General features: G+C 48.8%; 1 protein-coding gene across 4 annotated transcripts in view; it reads left to right on the top strand.

Annotated features, from left to right (window-relative positions):
- grip1 (glutamate receptor interacting protein 1) overlaps window positions 1-21,942 on the top strand; it is a 589,949-nt gene that overhangs the window by 355,053 nt on the left and 212,954 nt on the right. Inside the window, exon 1 of one of the 4 annotated variants that reach the window (XM_072485189.1) lies at window positions 3,976-4,069. The exons of the other annotated variants lie outside the window; for them this stretch is intronic. Within the exon in view, the coding sequence (XP_072341290.1) occupies window positions 4,015-4,069 (55 nt within the window). The 5' untranslated portion in view covers window positions 3,976-4,014. Of the gene's footprint in view, window positions 1-3,975; window positions 4,070-21,942 lie in introns of those variants that run through there. 4 annotated transcript variants of the gene reach the window in all.

Here is a 21,942-nt window from a genome sequence, read left to right as displayed (position 1 = left end):
GTCTGCTTTAAAAGCCAGTGATTTAGCCCAGTCTGCTAAACCAGTATTATGAGTATTGGAGTAAGCATGAGCAATTTCAAGATGTATGGGAGAGGTTTACAGCAAGAATGGTCATTTCTTGTTGGCTTTGGTGAGATTAAGGGCAATTCTGCCAGCAATTTGTGGTGACTAGCATATCTCCACCTAAAATTGCAGGGGTATTTTGTGTACTATTTTACTATTGTTATTTTGCCTCTGATTCCTGGGCCAATATGTCTCCTTTTGTGTCAATTTCTAGTTGTCTCTATCCATGAAATGCCTCAAGGACATTTTACTACAGGTTGAAACCGAATAAACCACCTTTGAGATTGCTTATCATTGGGCCCCTCAGGCCACTTATAAACAATTACACTACGAAACACTAAATCCAAGGAACAGCCTTTACTTTGGCGGATACAAGAAAAAAAGGTTAGACTGTAGAAAGTGAAGCAACCAATCCAGAAGGAATTTTGATCTTGTCTTTGTGGCGGAAATGTTGCTGCGTTGGGTTGGTCGCCTATTTTCACCCCATTCAATATTATTCCGCCTGTGCCAATTGAAAATTAAATCAGCCAGGAGTGCAGAAGAGGTGGGCAAACCAGACCTGTCAGTCGTCCCAGCTAAGATTCAAACTCTGAAAACAGCAGAATACTGCAACTCTCCGACAAAGACCAAAAAATGCTGGAAATATTGAGCAGATCTGCCAGCACCTGCGAAGAGAAACGGCATTTTGGGTTTTTATAGCAGCAGCTCCTCACCTTATTTCTTTACCTGTAAAGAAAACAAAGGAGATAGTGTTACAATTTAAATAGCTCCTCGTCTCCCTTCCCAACCATCGAGAACCAGTGTAAAATGCATCTCTCCTAGCTCCTAATCATGGCTGTTAATTCAATTAATAAGGGATAGTGAGCAGATGGGTGGCATGGTGGTTAGCATAGCTGCTTCACAGCGCCAGGGACCTGGGTTCGATTCCGACCTCGGGTGACTGTCTGTGTGGAGTTTGCACATTATTCCCGTGTCTGCGTCGGTTTTCTCCCACAGTCCAAACATCTGCAGGTTACGCGGATTGGACAGGTTAAATAGTCCCAAGGTTGGGTTAAAGGGTGAGGGATTGGGCCTGGCTAGGCTGCTCTTTCAGAGGTTCTGTGCAAGCTCGATGGGCCGAATTAGCACTGTAGGGATTCTGTGAAGTACACAGAAGCACATTTTGTGGAAAAGGCTATTTAAATACCCCATAAAATCTTACAAAGCACTTCATGCCGCCTATTGTGGTTTTTGTTTTGCCAGAGCTATCAAATAATTCTTACATCGCTGCTCTTCCCCAGAGCTATGCATATTTTTTTCTGACCAATGTACATTTTGTGTGTTTTTTAATCTGCTCAGGTAAAGTGAAAATGCTACTGAGTGCAATTCTGCAATTGAATGGTTTGTTATAATTTGATGTTCCAACCGTCTATCCTGCAAACCTTTTTGCATAAGTTTACAGACCTCTGCATAAAGTAAGGTGGATTGGCCATGCTAAATTACCCGTAGTGTCCATAAAGGTTGGGAGGGGTTATTGGGTTGCGGGGATAAGGTGGAAGTGAGGGATTAATGTGGGTCGGTGCAGACTCGATGGGCCGAATGGCCTCCTTCTGCACTGTATGTTCTATGTCTATGTAATGTGTCTTTTTTTTTGGGGGGGGGGGGGGCTAGGATTATTAAAGAGTTGAGAGTTTACACAATGCTGTTGCTTTATTTTAAATACACCATTTTATTCCCACCGTTTCACAGATTAAGCTGTTAACATGTTCTGATTTTGCCATACCCCCCCCCCCCCCCCCACACGCACTCGGTAAGCCTGGCTCATTAATGGCTGATTTATGAGGCAGACAGCGGGACAATGGAGTGCAAAGTCACCTTACATCAATAAGGAGTGCACTATCTCCAGAAGATAAATCTGATTTTTTTTTTAAGCAACTTGATTAGCTGCAGGATTTACCGGTGGAACTAAGTGAGGGAAGACCAGTCGGCAAGAGGATGCAGTATTTACCCTCGGACCTGCTTTCCCCCATTCATTCATTGATCCACCCAGAAAAAGGGTCAAAAATCAACCCTGGCGCTCGGCGCCACACACATCTGCCACGCCAAATTGCTGCATTTGATTAATTCCCTTTGAAGCTGGGAGTTCCGGGCTTTGCGGAGTCTGCCAGCGGGGACAGCGGCTCTGGCGGCACTGAGCTCTGGCTGCACTGAGCGGGCTCTGGCTGCATTGAGCTCTGGCTGCACTGAGCGGGCTCTGGCTGCATTGAGCTCTGGCTGCACTGTGCGGGCTCTGGCTGCACTGTGCGGGCTCTGGCTGCATTGAGCTCTGGCTGCAGTGAGCTCTGGCTGCACTGTGCGGGCTCTGGCTGCACTGTGCGGGCTCTGGCTGCACTGTGCGGGCTCTGACTGCGCTGAGCTCTGGCTGCACTGTGTGGGCTGTGGACAGCAGCTCTGGCTGCACTGTGCGGGCTCTGGCTGCACTGTGCGGGCTCTGACTGCGCTGAGCTCTGGCTGCACTGTGTGGGCTGTGGACAGCAGCTCTGGCTGCACTGAGCTCTGGCTGCACTGTGTGGGCTGTGGACAGCAGCTCTGGCTGCACTGAGCTCTGGCTGCACTGTGCGGGCTCTGGCTGCACTGAGCTCTGGCTGCACTGTGTGGGCTGTGGACAGCTGCACTGAGCACTGGCTGCACTGTGGCCTGTGGACAGCAGCTCTAGCTGCACTGAGCGGGTTCTGGCTGTACTGTGTGGGCTCTGGCTGAACTGACCTCTGGCTACACTGAGCAGGCTGAGGACAGCAGCTCTGGCTGCACTGAGCTCTGGCTGCACTGTGTGGGCTCTGGCTGCACTGTGCGGGCTTTGACTGCGCTGAGGCTACACTGAGCTCTGGCTACACTGCGCAGGCTGAGGACAGCAGCTCTGGCTGCAGTGAGCTCTGGCTGCACTGTGCGGGCTTTGACTGCGCTGAGCTCTGGCTACACTGAGCACTGGCTGCACTCTGCGGGCTCTGGCTGTACTGTGCGGGCTTTGACTGCGCTGAGCTCTGGCTACACTGAGCACTGGCTGCACTCTGCGGGCTCTGGCTGCACTGAGCTCTGGCTACACTGAGCACTGGCTGCACTCTGCGGGCTCTGGCTATACTGAGCTCTGGCTACACTGAGCACTGGTTGCACTCTGCGGGCTCTGGCTGCACTGTGCGGGCTTTGACTGCGCTGAGCTCTGGCTGCACTGTGCGGGCTCTGGCTGCACTGTGCGGGCTGAGGACAGCAGCTCTGGCTGAGGGCTCAGTCACTATTGACTGTCCTGGGCGCTGATGAGCTGCGCAGATTCGGGCCACCCTGGGGAAGAAAGTGGAGATTGCCCGCCAAATGAGAGAGGGGAGGGGGAGGGAGATTCACAACTGAACCTCACACACACTCTTCAAACCAAGCATCTACATTTGCCCAATGACTGACTTCGATCAATTATTATTTATTTTTGGTCAACTTAATTTTTCTTTCAGCATCAGCATCATCGCCAGTGGCACATCACCCCCGCCCCCCCCCCCCCCACCCCACCTCCGATTGCCAGCTTCTCTATCTGCTGCCAACGCTGATTGTGTCTGAAGTAAAGTGTTTCTGATGGAATGGTGTTAGTGGCGGGGAAAAGGCAGGAGAGAGAGAGGGGGGGGGGGGCGTGTGAGAGGTGCTCCCAGTCCGCCTCAGGGGGGTGGGGGAGGCTCCGCTTGTGTGTGAGGGGAGGGAGGGGGGGGGGGGGGGGAGCGGCGAAGACACCTCACTGGCCGGCATTGATGTGCGGTGGCGTCGAGCAGGTAGCAGCAGTGACAAGTGATCTGTGCCTCAGCCAAGTGGGCTTGAGCTTCACCCGCGATGTGGGAGGAATAAGGAGCCCCCCCCCCCCCCGCTCGCCGGCTGCTGCATTCTTCCGGGCAGAGCTTCTGGACGACACTCCTGTCAGAGAGCGGAGAAGGCAGAATGATAGCTGTCTCCTTCAAGTGCCGCTGTCAGATTCTGCGGAGGGCTTTCAAAGGTAACGCGCCGCTGTGTGTGTGTGTGTGTCCCTTCGTCCAGGGGGTCTTGGCATCGCTTTATCCCCCCCCCCCCAAAAAAAAAAAATGAAGCTACCGATGGCTCAACACTTTGCCATTCATTTATGCTCGGGGGTGTCTGGCATTAAAATTTGATGCTGCGCTAAGGTAGCTGTGAAGCAGAGCGGCCTGTCTCTGAGCAGCTTTTCCCTCCCAGCACAACTCGCCTGGTTAGAACAAGGGGAACGATTATCTCTCTCCAGCTCGATCTATGTTCTTGGAAGGAGTTGGACGATTTCTTAACACTGCCTTAAATCTATAGCCGTCTTTTAATGTTTGCTTCCAATATCTGCTGAAGGATCTGTACGCCTTGTGCGGGCAGGTTGATGGTGTATTCGTCGAACTACCGGTCTTTGGAACCAGTCCCTTTGTCTTTTTTACTCAATCCTTTGACATGAAAATCGCTTATTGTCACAAGTAGGCTTCAATGAAGTTACTGTGCCCCTAGCCGCCACATTCCGGCGCCTGTTCGGGGAGGCTGGCACGGGAGTCGAACCGTGCTGCCGGCCTGCCTCGGTCTGCTTTAAAAGCCAGCGATTTAGCCCAGTGTGCTAAACCAAATCCTGTCAGGGTAAGTTTGTCGGACGTGATCACAGCCAGACTCGATCCGTCAGCTAGCTCCCCTGCTCGCTCTCCACAGTTGCTGTCAGACCTGCTGAGATTGTCCAGCATTTTCTGTTTTTGATTTGGATTCCAGCATCGGCAGTCGTTTGCTTTTATGTTGGGCTGTATGTTTTGCTAACTTAAAAAAGCGGCAGGAATTTAAACACACCAGATACCACAGTGGCTCACTGATCATTGCATATTGAGCATTGTGGTGCATGGAGAAAGTACTGCAGTTTCTAGCCTACATGGCGTAGCAAATTCACTCCACTGCTGTGTACTCCAGCAAAAGTGCAGCCAGTAGAAGTCTATAAATACTTTAATGGAAGCTATTTGTATCAACTTGGCTTTTGCAGGTCAGATTTCTGTGATTAACCACTAATACAACTGAGAATGCAATGAATACCTCAGTTTCTGAAATCCTAAGACCCTTGCCTCATCTTGTGCGATCCACTAGAGGGCAGCCTATTGAACGGGGAAATGTTGAGACTGCTGTACTAAAAGGAATAAATTGTTGTGCAGGATTCTACCAATCAACTGTACTTTGAGCAATATGTATTTATGTGAAAATTATCACTAAAACCTATCCCTGTATTCAATTTTCAAAGTGCCTGGATATTACTTTTATATCGCTGGAAAATATTGTTAAATTAGTGTCTTCTCACTTTCTTGTCTTGCATAAGAATTGTCATCAATAGCCCTCCTTTCCTGTGAGTACTCTTTTTTTTAAACTGGGGGTATCCAATACTTAGCCCAAGTTACCTTTATTCATGCAAGTCTAGGGGGCCGCACGGTGGCACAGTGGTTAACACCGTGCTGACACTCACGGTGCTGAGGTCCCAGGTTCGATCCCGGCCCTGGGTCACTGTCCGTGTGGAGTTTGCACATTCTCCCCGTGTTTGCGAGGGTTCTCCCCCCGCCCCCCCCCCCCCCACACACACACACAACCCAAACATGTGCAGAGTAGGTGGATTGGCCACGCTAAATTGCCCCTTAATTGGAAAAAATGAATTGGGTACTCTAAATTTTTAAAAAATATTCATGCGAGTCTAGAGAGTGAACTATTTGACCATCTTCAGCCCCCTGCAATCTCTGCCAGCAGATAGCAGTCAGGAGGAGGAACCTTGGCAGATTTTACTCTCGACCCGTCACAGTCCATGGACACTAAACATAGTTGCTGAAGATCCTGAAAGAAAACCTTCATCAAGGAGTTGGAGTAACTGCTGATGAGTAAAACTATGTAAGCATGTACAAGCTTGTGTGCAACTTTAACAATCTTAGGTAAAAGTAGGCCATTCAGCCCCCTCCCCCACCTTCATTTTCCCACCTTTCCTCCAACCCTTTGAAACCTTTACCTAACAAAATGCTACCTATCTTGGTCTTGAGAGCTGTAATTGCCCTAACATTCACAGTTTATTGACAAAGAACATTCCACAATTTTCAGTTTATTTTGTTTTGGAAAAATACTTCCTGCGGCCACTCCTGAAGGTCTTAACTCTAACTGACATGTTATATTACCCCGACCATTGCTATATCCGCTCTTACCAGTTTTTTAAAAATCAAAAAGACAACATTTTCAACGTGGCTGAATGTATGTGGGTGTGTTTGCATTAATATATTAGCTGAGGGCAACTGCAACGCGCTCAATGATCAAACAGCTCTGTAAGAGATGGAACCTGTTCTCCTGCCTGATTTTACTTATCCATGGTAAGAAGTCTTACAACGCCAGGTTAAAGTCCAACAGGTTTGTTTCGAATCACCAGCTTTCGGAGCACTGCTCCTTCCTCAGGTGAATCAATTCACCTGAGGAAGGAGCAGTGCTCCGAAAGCTCGTGATTCGAAAAAACCTGTTGGACTTTAACCTGGTGTTGTAAGACGTCTTACTGTGCTCACCCCAGTCCAACACCGGCATCTCCACATCATTACTTATCCATGTTATCAATGCAGCTAACCTCAACTGGTGACAGTCATCTAAGAACTAAGCATGATCTCAAAACTCCACCTAGAATCAAAACGATATAAAGGCATCTTCCAGGTCCCATGTCGCGCAGTTTGTAGAACAGTGTTGCAATCGCCCCTTCAGTTTCTGCCTCCTTTGAAGATCTTGTGCAACCTATTTTGCATGAATGTCTACTTTCTGGATTTATTGCTGCTATTTTTAGAATGTTCACCTCGGAGACCTTCTCGTGAGTTTGCAATAGAAGCGTAATTTGGAAATACACGGCATCTTTGGAGAGAATAAATGAGTTAACATGGTGGAGAATCTTGTATCTATATGCTGATAGATGCTGATATTCATACTGTACAATTCCAAAGTTTCACATTTTTATTTCAAATTTGTATTTTAAAATCATTCGGACTTGTAGAACTTTTGACTTCAAATAAGAAAGTTGCAAGTCGCTTACCCACATTGGCAGAGTAAAATTTATTTTTGCTGAGCTTCAATACCAAGCATAATATGACGGCAAAAATGTCTTTCCTTGGTAGGAACAAAATTGACTTTGGGTACATTGTGCTTAAGTTGCACTTCCTTTGGCTTGGTCACAGCATCATTGCTGTATGCAGGGCAGCCCAGATTTCGAGCCATTCTGCTTAGATAATGCATGATCAGAACGTGGCCTGCTGCCACGACCAGATGGAAAATTGAGACTTTTATTTTTCTCTTATTAGCATATACAAGCTGAATTTATCCTTATAAATGTTGCCTTTGATGATCCCCTATTACATTTCAACAAAATGAAACTATTGTATATTAGTGACAGATTCAGCTATTAATCCTTTCAATTTGTGCAAATTTCAGTGTCTGCTTCTTTCTCATATTGCAATTTTGACTCTGGGGAGCTTGGTTAGTTCTGCTGCTGATTCATTAATACATTGTGCCAGTTTAGTCCTTTTTTTAAAGTACAGCAGTAAACCCTTGACTATTCCACAAGCAATTTTCACTTTATCATCTCCGGATAGCAATGCCACCTGCTGAGTGTCTGGGAGCACCTGCCAAATTCTGATATCTTGTCCAATTCTTCATAATCTGCCCAGGTTACATTGAGTTACATCGAGCCTGCAGTGCAAAAACAGACTGTTTGGACAAGTCGGTCACTTATATTCCACAAGAGCTTCATCCCAGCCCTATCAACGTTGCCTTCTACTCTTTTCTCTCTCGTGCTTACCTAGATTCCCTTTAAATGCATGTATGGTATTTGACTCGACCGCACCCATGTGGTAATGTGATCCACATTCTTACTATTTGGATAAAGATATTTATCCTGGATTTGCGATTGGATTTATTAGTGACTATCATGTGTTTAATCCCAGACAAGCGGGAACACCTCTTCTGTGTTGACCCTGTCAAACCCTCTTCAATGTTTTAAAGACATAAACTAGTTACTATTCAATATTCTTGTGGTGACTCAAGGCAGGGGTTTATTAATGAAAGACAAAGGCTGGTGTGTACAGGCATGGAACACTAAAGGATGGGTCTTGGCTCTTCATCTCCGTGGTCCACAATGCCTGGGCCCCTGCTCCCAGGGCCGCACGCTAACTTGTATTGTCCGAAGTTTGCGTTCCTGTGCGATTTGTCCTCGAGTCGGTCACGTGGGGTGCATAGGCCACCCCCTTAAAAGGGCCACACTACCACAGTTCTCTTTTATGGGGAAAGAAGCCCCAGCCTGTTGAGTTTTTCCTGATGGTTTAATATCTCGGCTCTAGTTGTCAGTGTTGCTTGGATATTTAATGATGGCAAGCATTTCAACGGAGCTCTGTCATGGCAGAGCAAATATTGATACCAGTCAACTTCCAATAAGGGGAGCAAAATAATAACAAAGAGGAGTCACGAATGGTGCTGAACATTGTGCAATCATCAGTGAACATCTGACATTACGATGGAAGGAAGCTCATTAATGAAGCAGCTGAAGATAATTGGACCTAGGGACACTACCCGGAGGAGCTCCTGCAGGGATGTTCTAGAACTCAGATAATTGACTATCAAACAACACAACCATCTTCCTTTGTGCCAGCTATGACTCCAGCCAGCAGAGAGTTTCCTCCTGATTCCCATTGACGGCATTTTTGCTTGGGCTCCTTGATGCCACACTCGGTCAAATGCTGCCTTGATGTCATTGCAATCACTCTCACCTCATCTCTGGAGTTCAGCCTCTTTTGATATATAAAAATATTAGGGTACCCGCTGGTGATCTGAACTGGATGCATGTGTTTTCTGCATGCAAGTTCCTCCAGCCTCTCCACAGAGAGACTAAGGAAACACTCAGATAAGGCCAGATGTAAATTTTATCACAAGTGAACCAAGGGAGCAATCGTTAAGTTTGGGTGTATTTAGTTTATTCAATATGACTTGTGTTGTTCAATAGTTAGAATGTAATGAACACATTCTGCTTCCCCTCACCAGTGGACCAGTGGACCGTTTTGCTTCACTGAAACAAGGTATCTTCCAGTTAATCCTTTGCAGTCGAACCTTGTAATTTTGGTTGACCTCACTGACTTTGCAGTATTCTGGATTTTCTTTTAAATCGGACTAACTGCCTATATCTCAGTCTCTGCTTTGCATCTCCTTATGTTCACCCCCAAAAGGGATCAGGGGCTTCCCAATATAATTGTGAGTGAGGTGTTTATCAATCACAGTGCTTTGCATATTATGAAAAATGACAAACTTGACTCATTCAGCATTTTCGTCACCAATCACCTTGATTTTGAAGAAACAGCATTTCTAAATATTTCACTTTCCAACCTTTTCTGTGTCAGGTTATCAACATACACACCAAAATGTAGTGAACCGGAATCTCGTGCTCTCACCTTTTTTTCTTCTTCTTAAGATGCTCCTTAAAATCTACTTCTTTGACTGAACCTTTGGCCACTTTCCTGATCTCTCCCTTTGTGGTTCTATGCCAAATTCTCTTTTATAATACTCCCGTGATACTTCTTGGGTTGCTTTCCAGCAGGGATTGCCAAATTATGAGTCAAGAAAATTGGACTCTACGTCCATGGATGGGTGAAGGGAAAAATGAGGGTTGGTTTCTATCCCTCACCCCTTTTTGGCAATCTCTGCTAGACATCCACATTCAAATTTCACATGGGGATAGTAACGGACACAGCTATGATTTCCTTCACCTTACAATATCGTTGCAACTGCTGGTGCATTGGTGCATGAAAGCAACTTTGATAAGCTGTGTGTTAGAAACTCTGCAGCACTGCGCCTCACAGCGGCAGGGATCCCTAGAACAGTGTTTTTCAAGCATTACCCCCCCCCCCCCCCCCCCCCCCCCAGGACCCACTTTTGCCAACCAGCCGACCTTCACAAACCACACCGGCCAACCTTTGTGACACATACCAAGTTTGCTTACCTTTAATGTGAAAGGGGAGCCTGCTTGGTCCTCCCAATCTCACTTGAATTAGATTCAGAGGAGGAGAGAGCAATGCGCATATCAGGTGCAGACTGCAACCAGTTCCTTTGTGAAAACGGAAAAGCCAACTTCGCAGATGTAGGTTGCCGTGAAGGGCAGCAATAGCAGCAAAATGCGGAATTTACTCAGCAGTGGATACTTCTGGGAGATGCTACTCCAGAATGCTGACAGCCTCAAGGGTTTTTGGCGTGCATTTGACGTGGTATCACAGGTCAGCTACAGTAGCGCAGTCTCTTAATTTTGAGTCAGTTCTATGTTAATAACTGACTTTGGGGTCTCAACGCCAAAAGGAATTTTTCACCTACCACTTCTCCTTCAAAACCTGAAACTTCTCCTCTCATTTACCAGTATATAACACACATGAGCATCCTTATTTGCACTGGCACAAATGACAAAACCATTCCTTAAGAAATCAGCTTTATACTGCTTTATTCCAGAATTAAATTCCTTCTTTGTAGAGTGTTAACCAGAGGCCCTGGAGCTCTGCAAGTGCTAACACTAGCACTGCTCCATCCTGTCCTTGACTCTCATGAACAGCTCTCTCCAGCAGATTCTGTTGTGAGATCCTGTCCAATAGGTACACTCAGGCCATCTCTTACTTTTAAGAAAAGGATCCATCCTCACAATCCTCTTGCCCGCAGCTGGAAAATGAAAGACCTCTGCTCCGTGAATTGGCGGCAAAAACACATACAAAGTGCTTGACGTCAGGTGTATGTGCAGGGCGCATGAGCTGCTCTCTGCTGCCACTTCTGGCTGGAAGGCTCCACCCAGCCTAATTTATTTAAATTTTAAATGCAGCAGCAGCTGCCATTCCCAATGTAAAACCCAATAGCGGCGTTGGCCGCTTCTCACGCAATTTGAACCACCGCAGGAACGGCATGACCAATCGCTCCGCGACCACCCCGACACTTGCCTGCGGCCCGCACTTTGAAAAACCCTGACCGAGAGAATGGGTGGTGTAAATTAACAAAACTGTTAACAAACCAAAACAGTCATTACCATACTCCCCATCTTGCTATTTTAGAATTGATAGAATCCCTGCAGTGCAGAAGGGGGCCATGTGGCCCATCGAGCCTGCAGCAACCCTCCGAAAGAGCACTCCCCCAGACCCATTCCCTCACTTATCCCCGTTACCCCGTGCATCGACCATGGCCAATCCACTTAACCTGCACACCCCTCTGAACACTAAGGGACAATTTTGCCTGGCCAATCACCTAACCTGCACATCTGTGGTCTGGGGGAGGAAACTGGAGCACCCGGAGGAAACCCGGTGCAGACACGGAAAGAAAGTGCAAACTCCACACCGACTGTCACCCAGGGTTGGAATTGAACCCGAGATCCCTGGCGCTGTGAGGCACAGTGCTAACCACTGTGTAACTGTGCCACACTGTATATAGGATTCAGGCACAGAAAGGATTGGAGATAGTTTTAAGGTTGAGAAGAGCTGACTATTGCATCTTTTATTTGTGCATATAAAGGATTTTGTGACTTTAGAATGAAAATGGTTAAAAAGTAATTAAGAAAATGAGCTTGATTGTCATTGAACAGAAACATGCAAACGGATAACACTGTATTGCATTTCTGGCATTGGCACCAAAGGTGCTGCACAAAGACATCATAGAATGAATGCCTCATTATGTCCTAGTGGTATTTTGTTCCAGACTTAATGATACTAAAAGAATAAATTGAATGAAAATGAAATGTAAGGAAGATGAGGCAGAATAATTGTTCACCGTCCTCTCATGCATTTTTCCAATGGTCCTCATACAGTAGAGCAGTTCCAATTTATCTGTCATATTTCTGTAGTAATCAGTATGAAACATGTACGTTTCCCTACATTGTCGAGCTCAGTCTTTCTATTTCCATTCAGCTTATACTTTTGTCAAATTAACTTTTGGGAAGACTGATTCCAAGCAGCAGATCGCAAAGTTGAGCTGAGGAAATTATTTATCATAATTTTATAGAGGGGGAGGACAGATAATGCCATGAATTCTAACAAAGAAACTCGCCAAACCCTGCTGATAACTGCCTGTCACACACTGCTGCCTTTCACGATAAATCAGATCCCCACTCGTTCTGATGGCTGACACAGTGAAGCAAATATTGTAAAGGGGAAGATTAACCAACATCCTTCAAGCCAGACTACAGCAATCTTGTTTGACCACTTTCCCAATGTTATTTGCGACGAAGGGGAATACAGAATTCCACTGATAAGAGGACCATTGCGAATAGGGATCAGAGATGATTTACTGAACAGGTAGGCACAGGGGTTTTGAGTGCCAGCTCACGGGCAGTGACTGCTTGCGGTGGGCGGGTGGTAGAACTATGCCCATGAGCAAGGATCAGAAAACAGAACCAAAATCATACAGTTCAAAATGTGTATAAATGGACCGATCGACTTGACCATGCCCGCACTTGCTGTGGTGCTTTCCATACAAACCAGGAAGGATAACAAAGGGGTGAAAGGTTATCGGGGGATGGAATGTGGGGTTGGAAGTTTCAAGCAGAACTTGATATTGAATGGAGGAGCAGGCTCGAATTAGCATAGTAGCCTACACCTGCGCCTCATTTGGACGTCTAAATTCAGTTCCTGCCCCTGCTTAATTTCCTCATCTCAACTGGGTCAGGGTATAGAAGCAGAGGATTTACGTGCAGGCCATTTGGCCCATCGAGTCCACACCGGCCCTGGGCAAGAGCACGCCATCTCAGCACACACCTCTGCCCTATCCCCCTAACCCCGCCTGACCTTTTTGGACACTAAGGGGCAATTTAGCGTGGCCAATCCACCTAACCTGCACATCTTTGGACTGTGGGAGGAAACCGGAGCGCCCGGAGGAAACCCACGCACACACGGGGAGGACGTGCAAACACCGCACAGACAGTGACCCGAATGAGGAATGGAACCTGGGACCCTGGAGCTGTGAAGCAACAGTGCTGACCACTGTGCTACCGTGTCGGGCTAGAACTGACCGTTAAGCCTTTCTCTCCTTTACCCATTCACAGGCTGTGGGCGTGGCTGGCAAGGGCGGCATTTGGTGCCCATCACTAATTGCCCTTGAAACAGAGTGGCTTCCGAGGGCAGTTAAGAGTCAGCCACATTGCTGTGCGTCTGGAGCCACATGTCGTCCGCAAGCAAGGACGGCAGATTTCCTTCCATAAAGACCTTTGAACCAGGTGGGTTATTACAACCGTCTGGGATAGCTGTCATGGGACACCATTACTGAGATTAGCTTTCAATTCCCAAGTTTATTGACTTAAATTCCACTAGCTGCCAGAATGGGATTTGAACCCAAATCCACAGGTCATTTTCCAAGGCCTCTGGATTACCAATCCAGCGACAATATTATAATCTCCTCCCCGCCCCCCCCCTCCCTCCCCCTCCTCCCTCCCCCTCCTCTAGTCTGTGGGCTATGAAGGAGTCACAATGTGGGTGCTGGGGGAGGGAATTTGTATCTTGGAGACCAGTTAATTGGTGAGAAATTTCCAACACTTCAGGAAACTGGCTCCAAAGTGCCATTTTCCAGGTTTTCCTGAAGTAGGACAAAAAGCAGGCAGCCATCTCTCCTCCAGAAGGTGGGTTAGCATTGTAAAGCAAATAAAAAGCCTTTACACCTCTGCTAGTGGGCCAGCAGCGTTCCCTCCAGGTTCCCATGCTTTCCCCAAGATCAGACACGCAGCAGTTAAAACTCTTCAAAGTTTAAATGACAACTCCCCAGCCCGGCTCCCAATGTGTAGATAAAAATTCCCAGGATCACTGAATGAAGGCCCCTGGTTTGAAGGGAGAGCCATAGAACTTTCTGAAAATGTGGGGTAAAAACTGAGGAAAGAGCATCTCCCTCTGATATAATTTAGAATTGTTTTTAATTACTGGGATGAACAAGTATGCATGTCCGATTGTGCAATATAAAGTAGGCAAAAATTATCACCCATTTCCATTGGAGGTCTGAAAATAAATTAGTCTTGAGTTTATTAAAAGTTGATCACGGTAAAAATCGGAGGCTTTTGTTTCTGCTCCAACATAATCGACAGAGTGTTACTATTACCTTGAATTCATGAGAAATAATACTTTCAAATCTCGTAATGTGGATTCATAGAATCATAGAATCCCTACAGTGCAGAAAGAGGCCATTCGGCCCATCGAGTCTTCACCGATCCTTCGAAAGACCACCCTACCTAGGCCCAATCCCCCATCCTATCCCCATAACCCCACCTAACCTGCACATCTATGGACACTAAGGGGGCAATTTAACATGGCCAGTTCATCTGACCTGCACACCTTTCGTCTGTGGGAGGAAACCAGAGCACCCGGAGGAAACCCACTCAGACACTGGGAGACCGAAACCCACGCAGGCACGGGGGGGGAATGTGCAAACTCCACACGGACAGTAGCCCGAGGCCAGAATAGAACCTGGATCCCTGGAGGTGTGAGGCAGCGGTGCTAACCACTGTGCCACCGTGCCTCATGATGAAAACCATACTTTGGACAGACTCCATTCGAGTAACTGAAAACTTGCCAATCATAAGTAGGAAACTGGAACTGCCATTTTTGTGATCAATTAGGTTTTCAGACTCCCCACCCCCCCCCCCTCCTCTCTGCCCAATTTATGGAGAGGGCTCTTATTAATGATTAAAGACCACAGTGATGGCAGTGCTGAAGCAGCTCACCATCTCCTTCTGAAGAGCAATTAAGGATGGGTCATGAAGGCAGTTTCCAGTGACATCCACATCCCATGAATGACTTGTTGTTAAAAATGTGTTCTTAAAAATGTGTTCTTAGGGGTCACTGCAGAACTTGGAATAGTGCTTTATATATGCTTATGAAATCCAGCCTTCCTATTCAGTCGTCAATAGGAGAAGCCCATTTGGAACTTTGGAAGCTTCCAACTCATTTATGCAACGACTACATGTTGATGATCATTATTTGAAAGTGGCCAAGGATTGTTCAGTACTCAGATGAGGGCCGGACTGGTTGTTAACCAGTTGCAATGGACACGATGTAAGAGTTTGGACGGCTGACCTTTGTGGATGTCAAGAGGATCCACTGCTGCTGCCAGCAATACTTCTAAAAGTTGTGCTTTTGGCATTATTGCTTTAATTGATGTTTTGTCCCAGAGTTAATTCCACAAACCTAGGGCGGGATTCTCTGACCCCCCCCCCCCGCCAGGTCGGAGAATCACCGGGGGGGGGGGAGACGCGAATCACGCGGTGCCGATCCAACGCTGGTCCGCCGATTCTCCGGCGACCAGAGAATCGGCGACAATGGCACCACCGCGGTCGGCGGGCGCCGGTCGGGGGCCACTCAACGCTGCCCCCCCCCCCCCCCCCCCGGCGATTCTCCGCGCTCGACGGGCCAAACGCCCGTCAAATTCATCCGAGTCCCACCGGCGCCATTCACATATGGTCCTACCCGGCGGGACCTCTGCGTTCATGCTGAGGAGGCCACCCTGGTGTGGGGAGGGGTATCCGACTCCGAGGGGGGGCTTCCACAGTGGCCAGGCACGTGATAGGGACCGACCGATCGGTGGGCAGCTTATCCCGGGGGGAGGACGACGAATATGTTCCTCCACGCCGGGCCCTTGTAGGGCTCCGCCATGTTGCCCGGGGACTGGCGCAGAGAAGGCAACCCACACGCGTGTGCGAACACGTGCCGGCTGTGGCATGCATGCGTGAACCTGCGCCGCGCCACCCAGCCCTGAAGGGGCTTGGCGCCACGCCAACCGGCACTGAAGGGCCTCCGCCGGCCGGCGGGGGTTGACGCATGCGCGGGAGCATCAGCGTGTGCGGCCATCATCCCAGTGCATGCGCAGGGGGGTTCATCTCCACGTCGGCCATCGCGGACTGTTGCAGCGGCCAACGTGGCGGAATAGATCGCAGACCAGGCCATCGTGGGGGCACCTTCCGGTGCCAGATCTCCCCCCCCCCCCCCCCCCCCCCCCCCCCCGAAGACCCCGGAGGCTGCCCGCGGAGCCAGTTAAGTACCTGTTGTAATTTACGCTGGCGGGACCGGCCGTAAACGGGCGGCCACTTGACTCATCACGGGCCGGAGAATCGCCGCAGCGGCCCCCAACCGGCGTGGCGCGATTCCCGCCCCCGCCAAATCCCCGGCGCCAGAGAATTCGGCAGCCGGCGGGGGCGGGATTCACGCCGCCCCCCCCCGGCGATTCTCCAACCCGGCGGGGGGGGGGTCAGAGAATCCCGCCCAAGATTCTTGTAAATCTGATTGCTTTTTTGTGAATAGTATATGGCCATCACAGTGAATAATTCATAGTTTGGCGAAATTGGATGAATGTTGAGATATTTTACAAGTGTTTTCATCACCGTCTACTGTACGACCCCAGCCACCACCTGACAGCTCCCCTGTTGATGCACTGAATAACAGTTAAAGCTGATGCCTCACTGAAGCAACGTTTTTACAATGCCAATGCAATCTGGGTGAAGTGGGATTTCGGGACTTGCTATGCAACATGTCACAACCATAAAAACACCTTGTCAAGTGCAATGCTAGCAACTTGACGACAACACTTGCAACCTCCCCTTAGCTGACTTTCAATGTATAATATGGAACAAGAGTTTTAAGTATATTATCTGATTAGAATTGCTAAGCGCAAGCATGGTTTTCAAACAGCTGATCAATTAAAAAGGAAATGGAGTTGACCATTATAATTCATCAGTTAAAATGCTTCAAGTGCCAGGCAGCCCAATCTGTTTCAGTAGTTGAAACTGAAAAGTATTGTCACGCTCGGTACAGGCATGAAGATATTCCAGACTTTAAAGCTATATTTTTAAAAATGGACACCAAAAGCTGTTTAAGATGGCTGTAGCATATCCTGTGACTTGGCGCTATGCAGCTCCAGACAGTCCTGAAACTCCAGCAAATGCCTAATTGAAATATGGACAATCACATTCATTTGTGAAATTCACACATCCCTGTGTTTTTTTTTAAAAAAAATTTTTATTCTCCATTTTCACATTTTCTTCAGAATTTACCCCCCGCCAACAAACAGTGAACAGTAATGAATACAATGTCAATCCGTCTGCCAACAACAACGATCCCATCCTCCCACCAACCCCCAAATAATGGCCCACCTGACAATATAAGCATCAAATAAAACGAAACCTCCCAAGGAGCAAAAAAGAAAAAGGATTCAGGAATCGCCCCTGGTCACCGTTGACACATATAGTCCACCCCCCAAACCCCCCCCCCCTAATATTCAAAGCCATCCAATCTCCGAAAGAGTATCGTGAATGACACCCATGAATTGTAGACCCCCCCCCCCTCCCCCTCCCAGACTCCTCTCCTCCACTTCCTCTTGTAAGCTCCTCCCCCCAACCTCGGTTCCTTCCCCCAACTTTTCACCCCGGCTAGACTCACCGGAACCTGTTCGACCAGATTCCGATGGCCGCAGCCCCTCCCCCCACCTCACTCCCGTTCACTGGCCGGCTTAAACCGGCCAGCGTGGAGGCCCGCGCCCGGGTCTCCTTCCCCCTTGCCCGGTCCCAGGAAAACCCAAGAAATCCCCTTTAGCACACAACCACAGCATACACACCCAAGCCCCAAAGAACCATCATTGCAAATGAAAGTCCCAACTCTTCCCTTGTCCAAAGATACAGCATCGACTCATTTAGTACATACACCAACAAACAGTGAAAAAATAAAGTTACATGAGGCTACATCGGTACACGACCCTCTCTCAGTCCCAATTCTCAATACTGCCACAGTCCTTCTGCCTTCACAAACTCTTCCGCCGTCCCAAAATAAAGGTCCTTGGATTTGTACTTAGCTGGGTATACTATGCCGCACTGCACCTTGCTGATGTACAGTGCCTTCTTCACCCGGCTGAAGGCAGCCCGCCTCCTCGCCAGCTCCACCGTAAAGTCCTGGTATATGCGTATACCAGCTCCAGCCCACTGCACCACCCGCTTCTGCTTTGCCAAGCACAGGACCTTCTCCTTCGCACTGTACCTACGGAAACACACACTTACCATTCTTGGGAGCTCACTCGCCTTTGGTACAGGCCTCTAAGACCGATGAGCCCGATCCAGTTCCTATCGGGAGGGATCGTCCCCCTCCCCCAATAGCTCCGCCAGCACGTGGCAAAATACTCCGTCGGCCCCGGGCCTTCCACCCCTTCGGGCAGACCCACGATCCTCAGATTCTGCCGCCAGGATCTGTTTTCCAGGTCTTTTTGGCTCGCCGGCCCTTGTTGGTCTCTGTTACCTTCCACAACTCCTTCTCCATCAAGGTGAGTTGATAACTGTGCTGCGATAATACCTCTTCCACTTCCTTCAGTGTCTCACCTTGCTCCTGCACCTCCGCCGTTGCTCTTGATACCGCCGACCTTACCGGGGCAATCGCCTCCTTCACCAGCACTTTCAATACTGCCCCTCATCGCTTCCATGTGCTTTGTGAACTGTTTTTCAAGTTCCACAACCATCACCGTGGTCATTTCTTCTGCTGTGAGTGACACGGCCTCCCCTTGTGCTCCAGCCTCCGCTTTCCTTACAGTTCCTGAGCTGACTTTTCCACTCACCGGCGGACTTTCATTAACCCCCTTTTTCACGGCCGTTTTTCCCCCCAAGCTTGGACATTTCTCCTCCCAGTGCCTTCTTACAGCTTTAAAAGCCTCCGTTGCCCCTGGGACCGGGCGTTAAAACCCCAAAATTTCTGTTCCCGAGCGGGAGCCCTCCAGTGTGCGCTGCCTCCCGCCCGCTGTCACCGGATGTCCCCACACACATCCCTTTGTTAAGGGTTGAGCGTCAACAGAAAGGTGCATAACAGACCATCCGACTCATTTTCCTGCTTCCCCACGGAAAATAGAGTCATTGAAACAATGGGTATTAATAATAATAATCTTCATTGTCATAAGTAGCTTACATTAACTCTGCAATGAAATTACTGTGAAAATCCCCTAGCTGCCACATTCCGGCACCTGTTTGGGTACACTGAGGGAGAATTGAGAATGTCCCATTCACCTAACAGCACGTCTTTCGGGACTTGTGGGAGGAAACCGGTGCACCCGGATGAAACACATGCAGACACGGGGAGAACGTGCAGACGCCGCACAGACAGTGACCCAAGCAGGGAATTGAACCTGGGACTCTGGCGCTGTGAAGCAACAGTGCTAACCACTGTGCTACCTATGAGATGATTATGAAATGGATCTCATCAACATTTCATTGTATTGTGATGGTTCCAAGGGCAGCACGGTAGCACAAGTGGCTAGCACTGTGGCTTCACAGCACCAGGGTCCCAGGTTCGATTCCCCGCTGGGTCACTGTCTGTGCGGAGTCTGCACGCTCTCCCCGTGTCTGCGTGGGTTTCCTCCGGGTGCTCCGGTTTCCTCCCACAGTCCAAAGACGTGCAGGTTAGGTAGATTGGCCATGCTAAATTGCCCTTAGTGAGCAAAAAGGTTAGGAGGGGTTATTGGGGTATGGCGATAGGGGGGAAGTGAGGGCGTAAGTGGGTCGGTGCAGACTCAATGAGCTGAATGGCCTCCTTCTGCACTGTATGTTCTATGTTCTAATTCTATGTTCTATGTTCTTATCCCAAACACACACACGCACACATTGGCTGCCTGAAACTGTTGGACTGGAATTTTCCAGCTGTAACCGCCAGCAGGATCTTCTGGTCTCGCCAATGGCAAACCCCCCGCTGTGGATTTCCCCGGCGGCGGTGGTAGGACCAGCAGATCCCACCGCCAGACTGTCACTGCCGCCGCAAAACATGCCATGGGGGGGGGGGGGGGGCATGGCAAACCCTGCCCATGATGTGTGAAAAGCCACAACGCAGGATGCTTACTGGTCTCACACCACCTTATTTGGAAAAAGGATGTTGGCCTTGTAAAAGGTCACGCGGACAAGGCGCCCATGTTTGTTAGCTGCTTTGACAAATACCGGCACAAGCTGTTCTGGGTCCGATACTGTCATAAACCCCATCTAAGCCATTCAATCAGTTCGCAAGACAACTACACAACCAAGGTAATGTACAGCTACACCTTGAACATAGGAGAGGACTCTTCCCCCCCCCCCCCCCCCCCCCATTCCCCCAGCCCCTTATCCCCACCACCTTCCAACATCAAGTTCACCTGAGAAGCAATCTCCCAGCAATTCAACTTTTAAAAAAATAATTTAAGGGATGTGGGTGACGTTGGCTGGGCCAGCATCATTGCCCATCCCTAATTGCCCTTGAAATGGCGGTCATGATCTGCCTTCTTGAACCACTGCATTCCAAATGTGGTGTAGACACATCCACAGTGCTGTTAGGAACGGAGCTGCAGGATTTTGACCCAGCGACAGTGAAAGAACGACGATATGTTTCCCAGTCAGGATGGTGAGTGGCTTTGAGGGGAACCTCCAGGTGGTGCTGATCCCATGTGTCTGCTGCCCTTGCCCTTCAAGGTGGTAGAAGTCATGGGTTTGGAAGGTGCTGTCCAAGGAGGCTTGGTGAGTTCCTGCATTGCATCTTGTAGATGGTACACATGGCTGTTACTGTGAGTCGGCGGTGGAGAGAGTGTGATGGTACACATGGCTGAGTCGGTGGTGGAGGGCGGTGGTACACATGGCTGTTACTGTGAGTCGGCGGTGGAGAGAGTGTGATGGTACACATGGCTGAGTCGGTGGTGGAGGGCGGTGGTACACATGGCTGTTACTCTGAGTCGGCGGTGGAGAGAGTGTGATGGTACACATGGCTGAGTCGGTGGTGGAGGGCGGTGGTACACATGGCTGTTACTGTGAGTCGGTGGTGGAGGGAGTGAATGTATTTGGAAGGGGTGCCAGTCAAGTGGGTTGCTTCGTCCCGAATGTTGTCCAAGCTTCTTGCTTGTTGTTTGAGCTGGACTCATCCAGGCAAGTGGAGAGTGTTCCATCACATGTCTGACTTGCCCCTTGTAGATGGACTGCTTCAGAATCTGAAGAGTCATGAATGGTGTTGAGCAATCATCAGCAAACCCCCCTCCCCCCCCTTCTGAACCTTATGACGGAAGGAAGCTCCTCGAGGAAGCAGCTGAAGATAGTTGGGCCTAGGATACTACCCTGAAGAACGCCTGCAGTGATGTCCTGGAACTGAGATGACAAACAACCCCAACCATCTTCCTTTTTGTCAGATATTGCTTCAACCAGCAGAGTATTTTCTTCCCGATTCCCATTGACTTCAGTTTTTCTCAGGCTCCAGCCAGACACCTTGCTGTGCTGCTTTGATGTCAAGGTAAGTCATTCTTACCTCATCTCTGGAGTTCAGCTCTTAAACCAAGGCTGTAATGAGGTCAGGGGCTGAGTGACCCTGATGGAACCCAAAATGAGCATCAATGAACAGGTTATTGTTGAGAAGTGTCGCTGTTGATGACTCCTTCCTTCAATTTACCGATGATCAAGAATAGACTGATGGATTTGCCCTGATTTTTGTACAGGACATACCTGGGCAATTTTCCACATTGCTGGGTAGATGCCAGTGTTGCAGCTGTACTGGAACAGCTCGGCTAGGGGCACGGCAAGTTCTGGAGCGTCTTCAGGACTATTTCCAGAATCAGAGCCCATAGCCTTTGCATTATCCAATGTCATCAACCGTGTCTTGATACCACATGGAGTGAATCAAATTGGCTGACGACTGACATATGTGATGCTGGGATCCCTGAAGGAGGCAGAGATGGACCATCCACTCAGCACCTCAGGCTGAAGATTGTTGTAAATGTTTCAGCTTCATCTTTTGCACTAATGTACTGGGCCCCCCTATCATTGAGGATAGGGATATTTGTGGAGCCATCTCCTCCAGTGTGTTGTTTAATTGTTCACCACCATTCATG

This window comes from Scyliorhinus torazame, chromosome 19, assembly GCF_047496885.1.
Source record: "Scyliorhinus torazame isolate Kashiwa2021f chromosome 19, sScyTor2.1, whole genome shotgun sequence".
NCBI classification, from domain to species: domain Eukaryota; kingdom Metazoa; phylum Chordata; class Chondrichthyes; order Carcharhiniformes; family Scyliorhinidae; genus Scyliorhinus; species Scyliorhinus torazame.
Note: the sequence above shows the minus strand (reverse complement) of the source record. Positions and strands in the feature narration are given on the sequence as shown.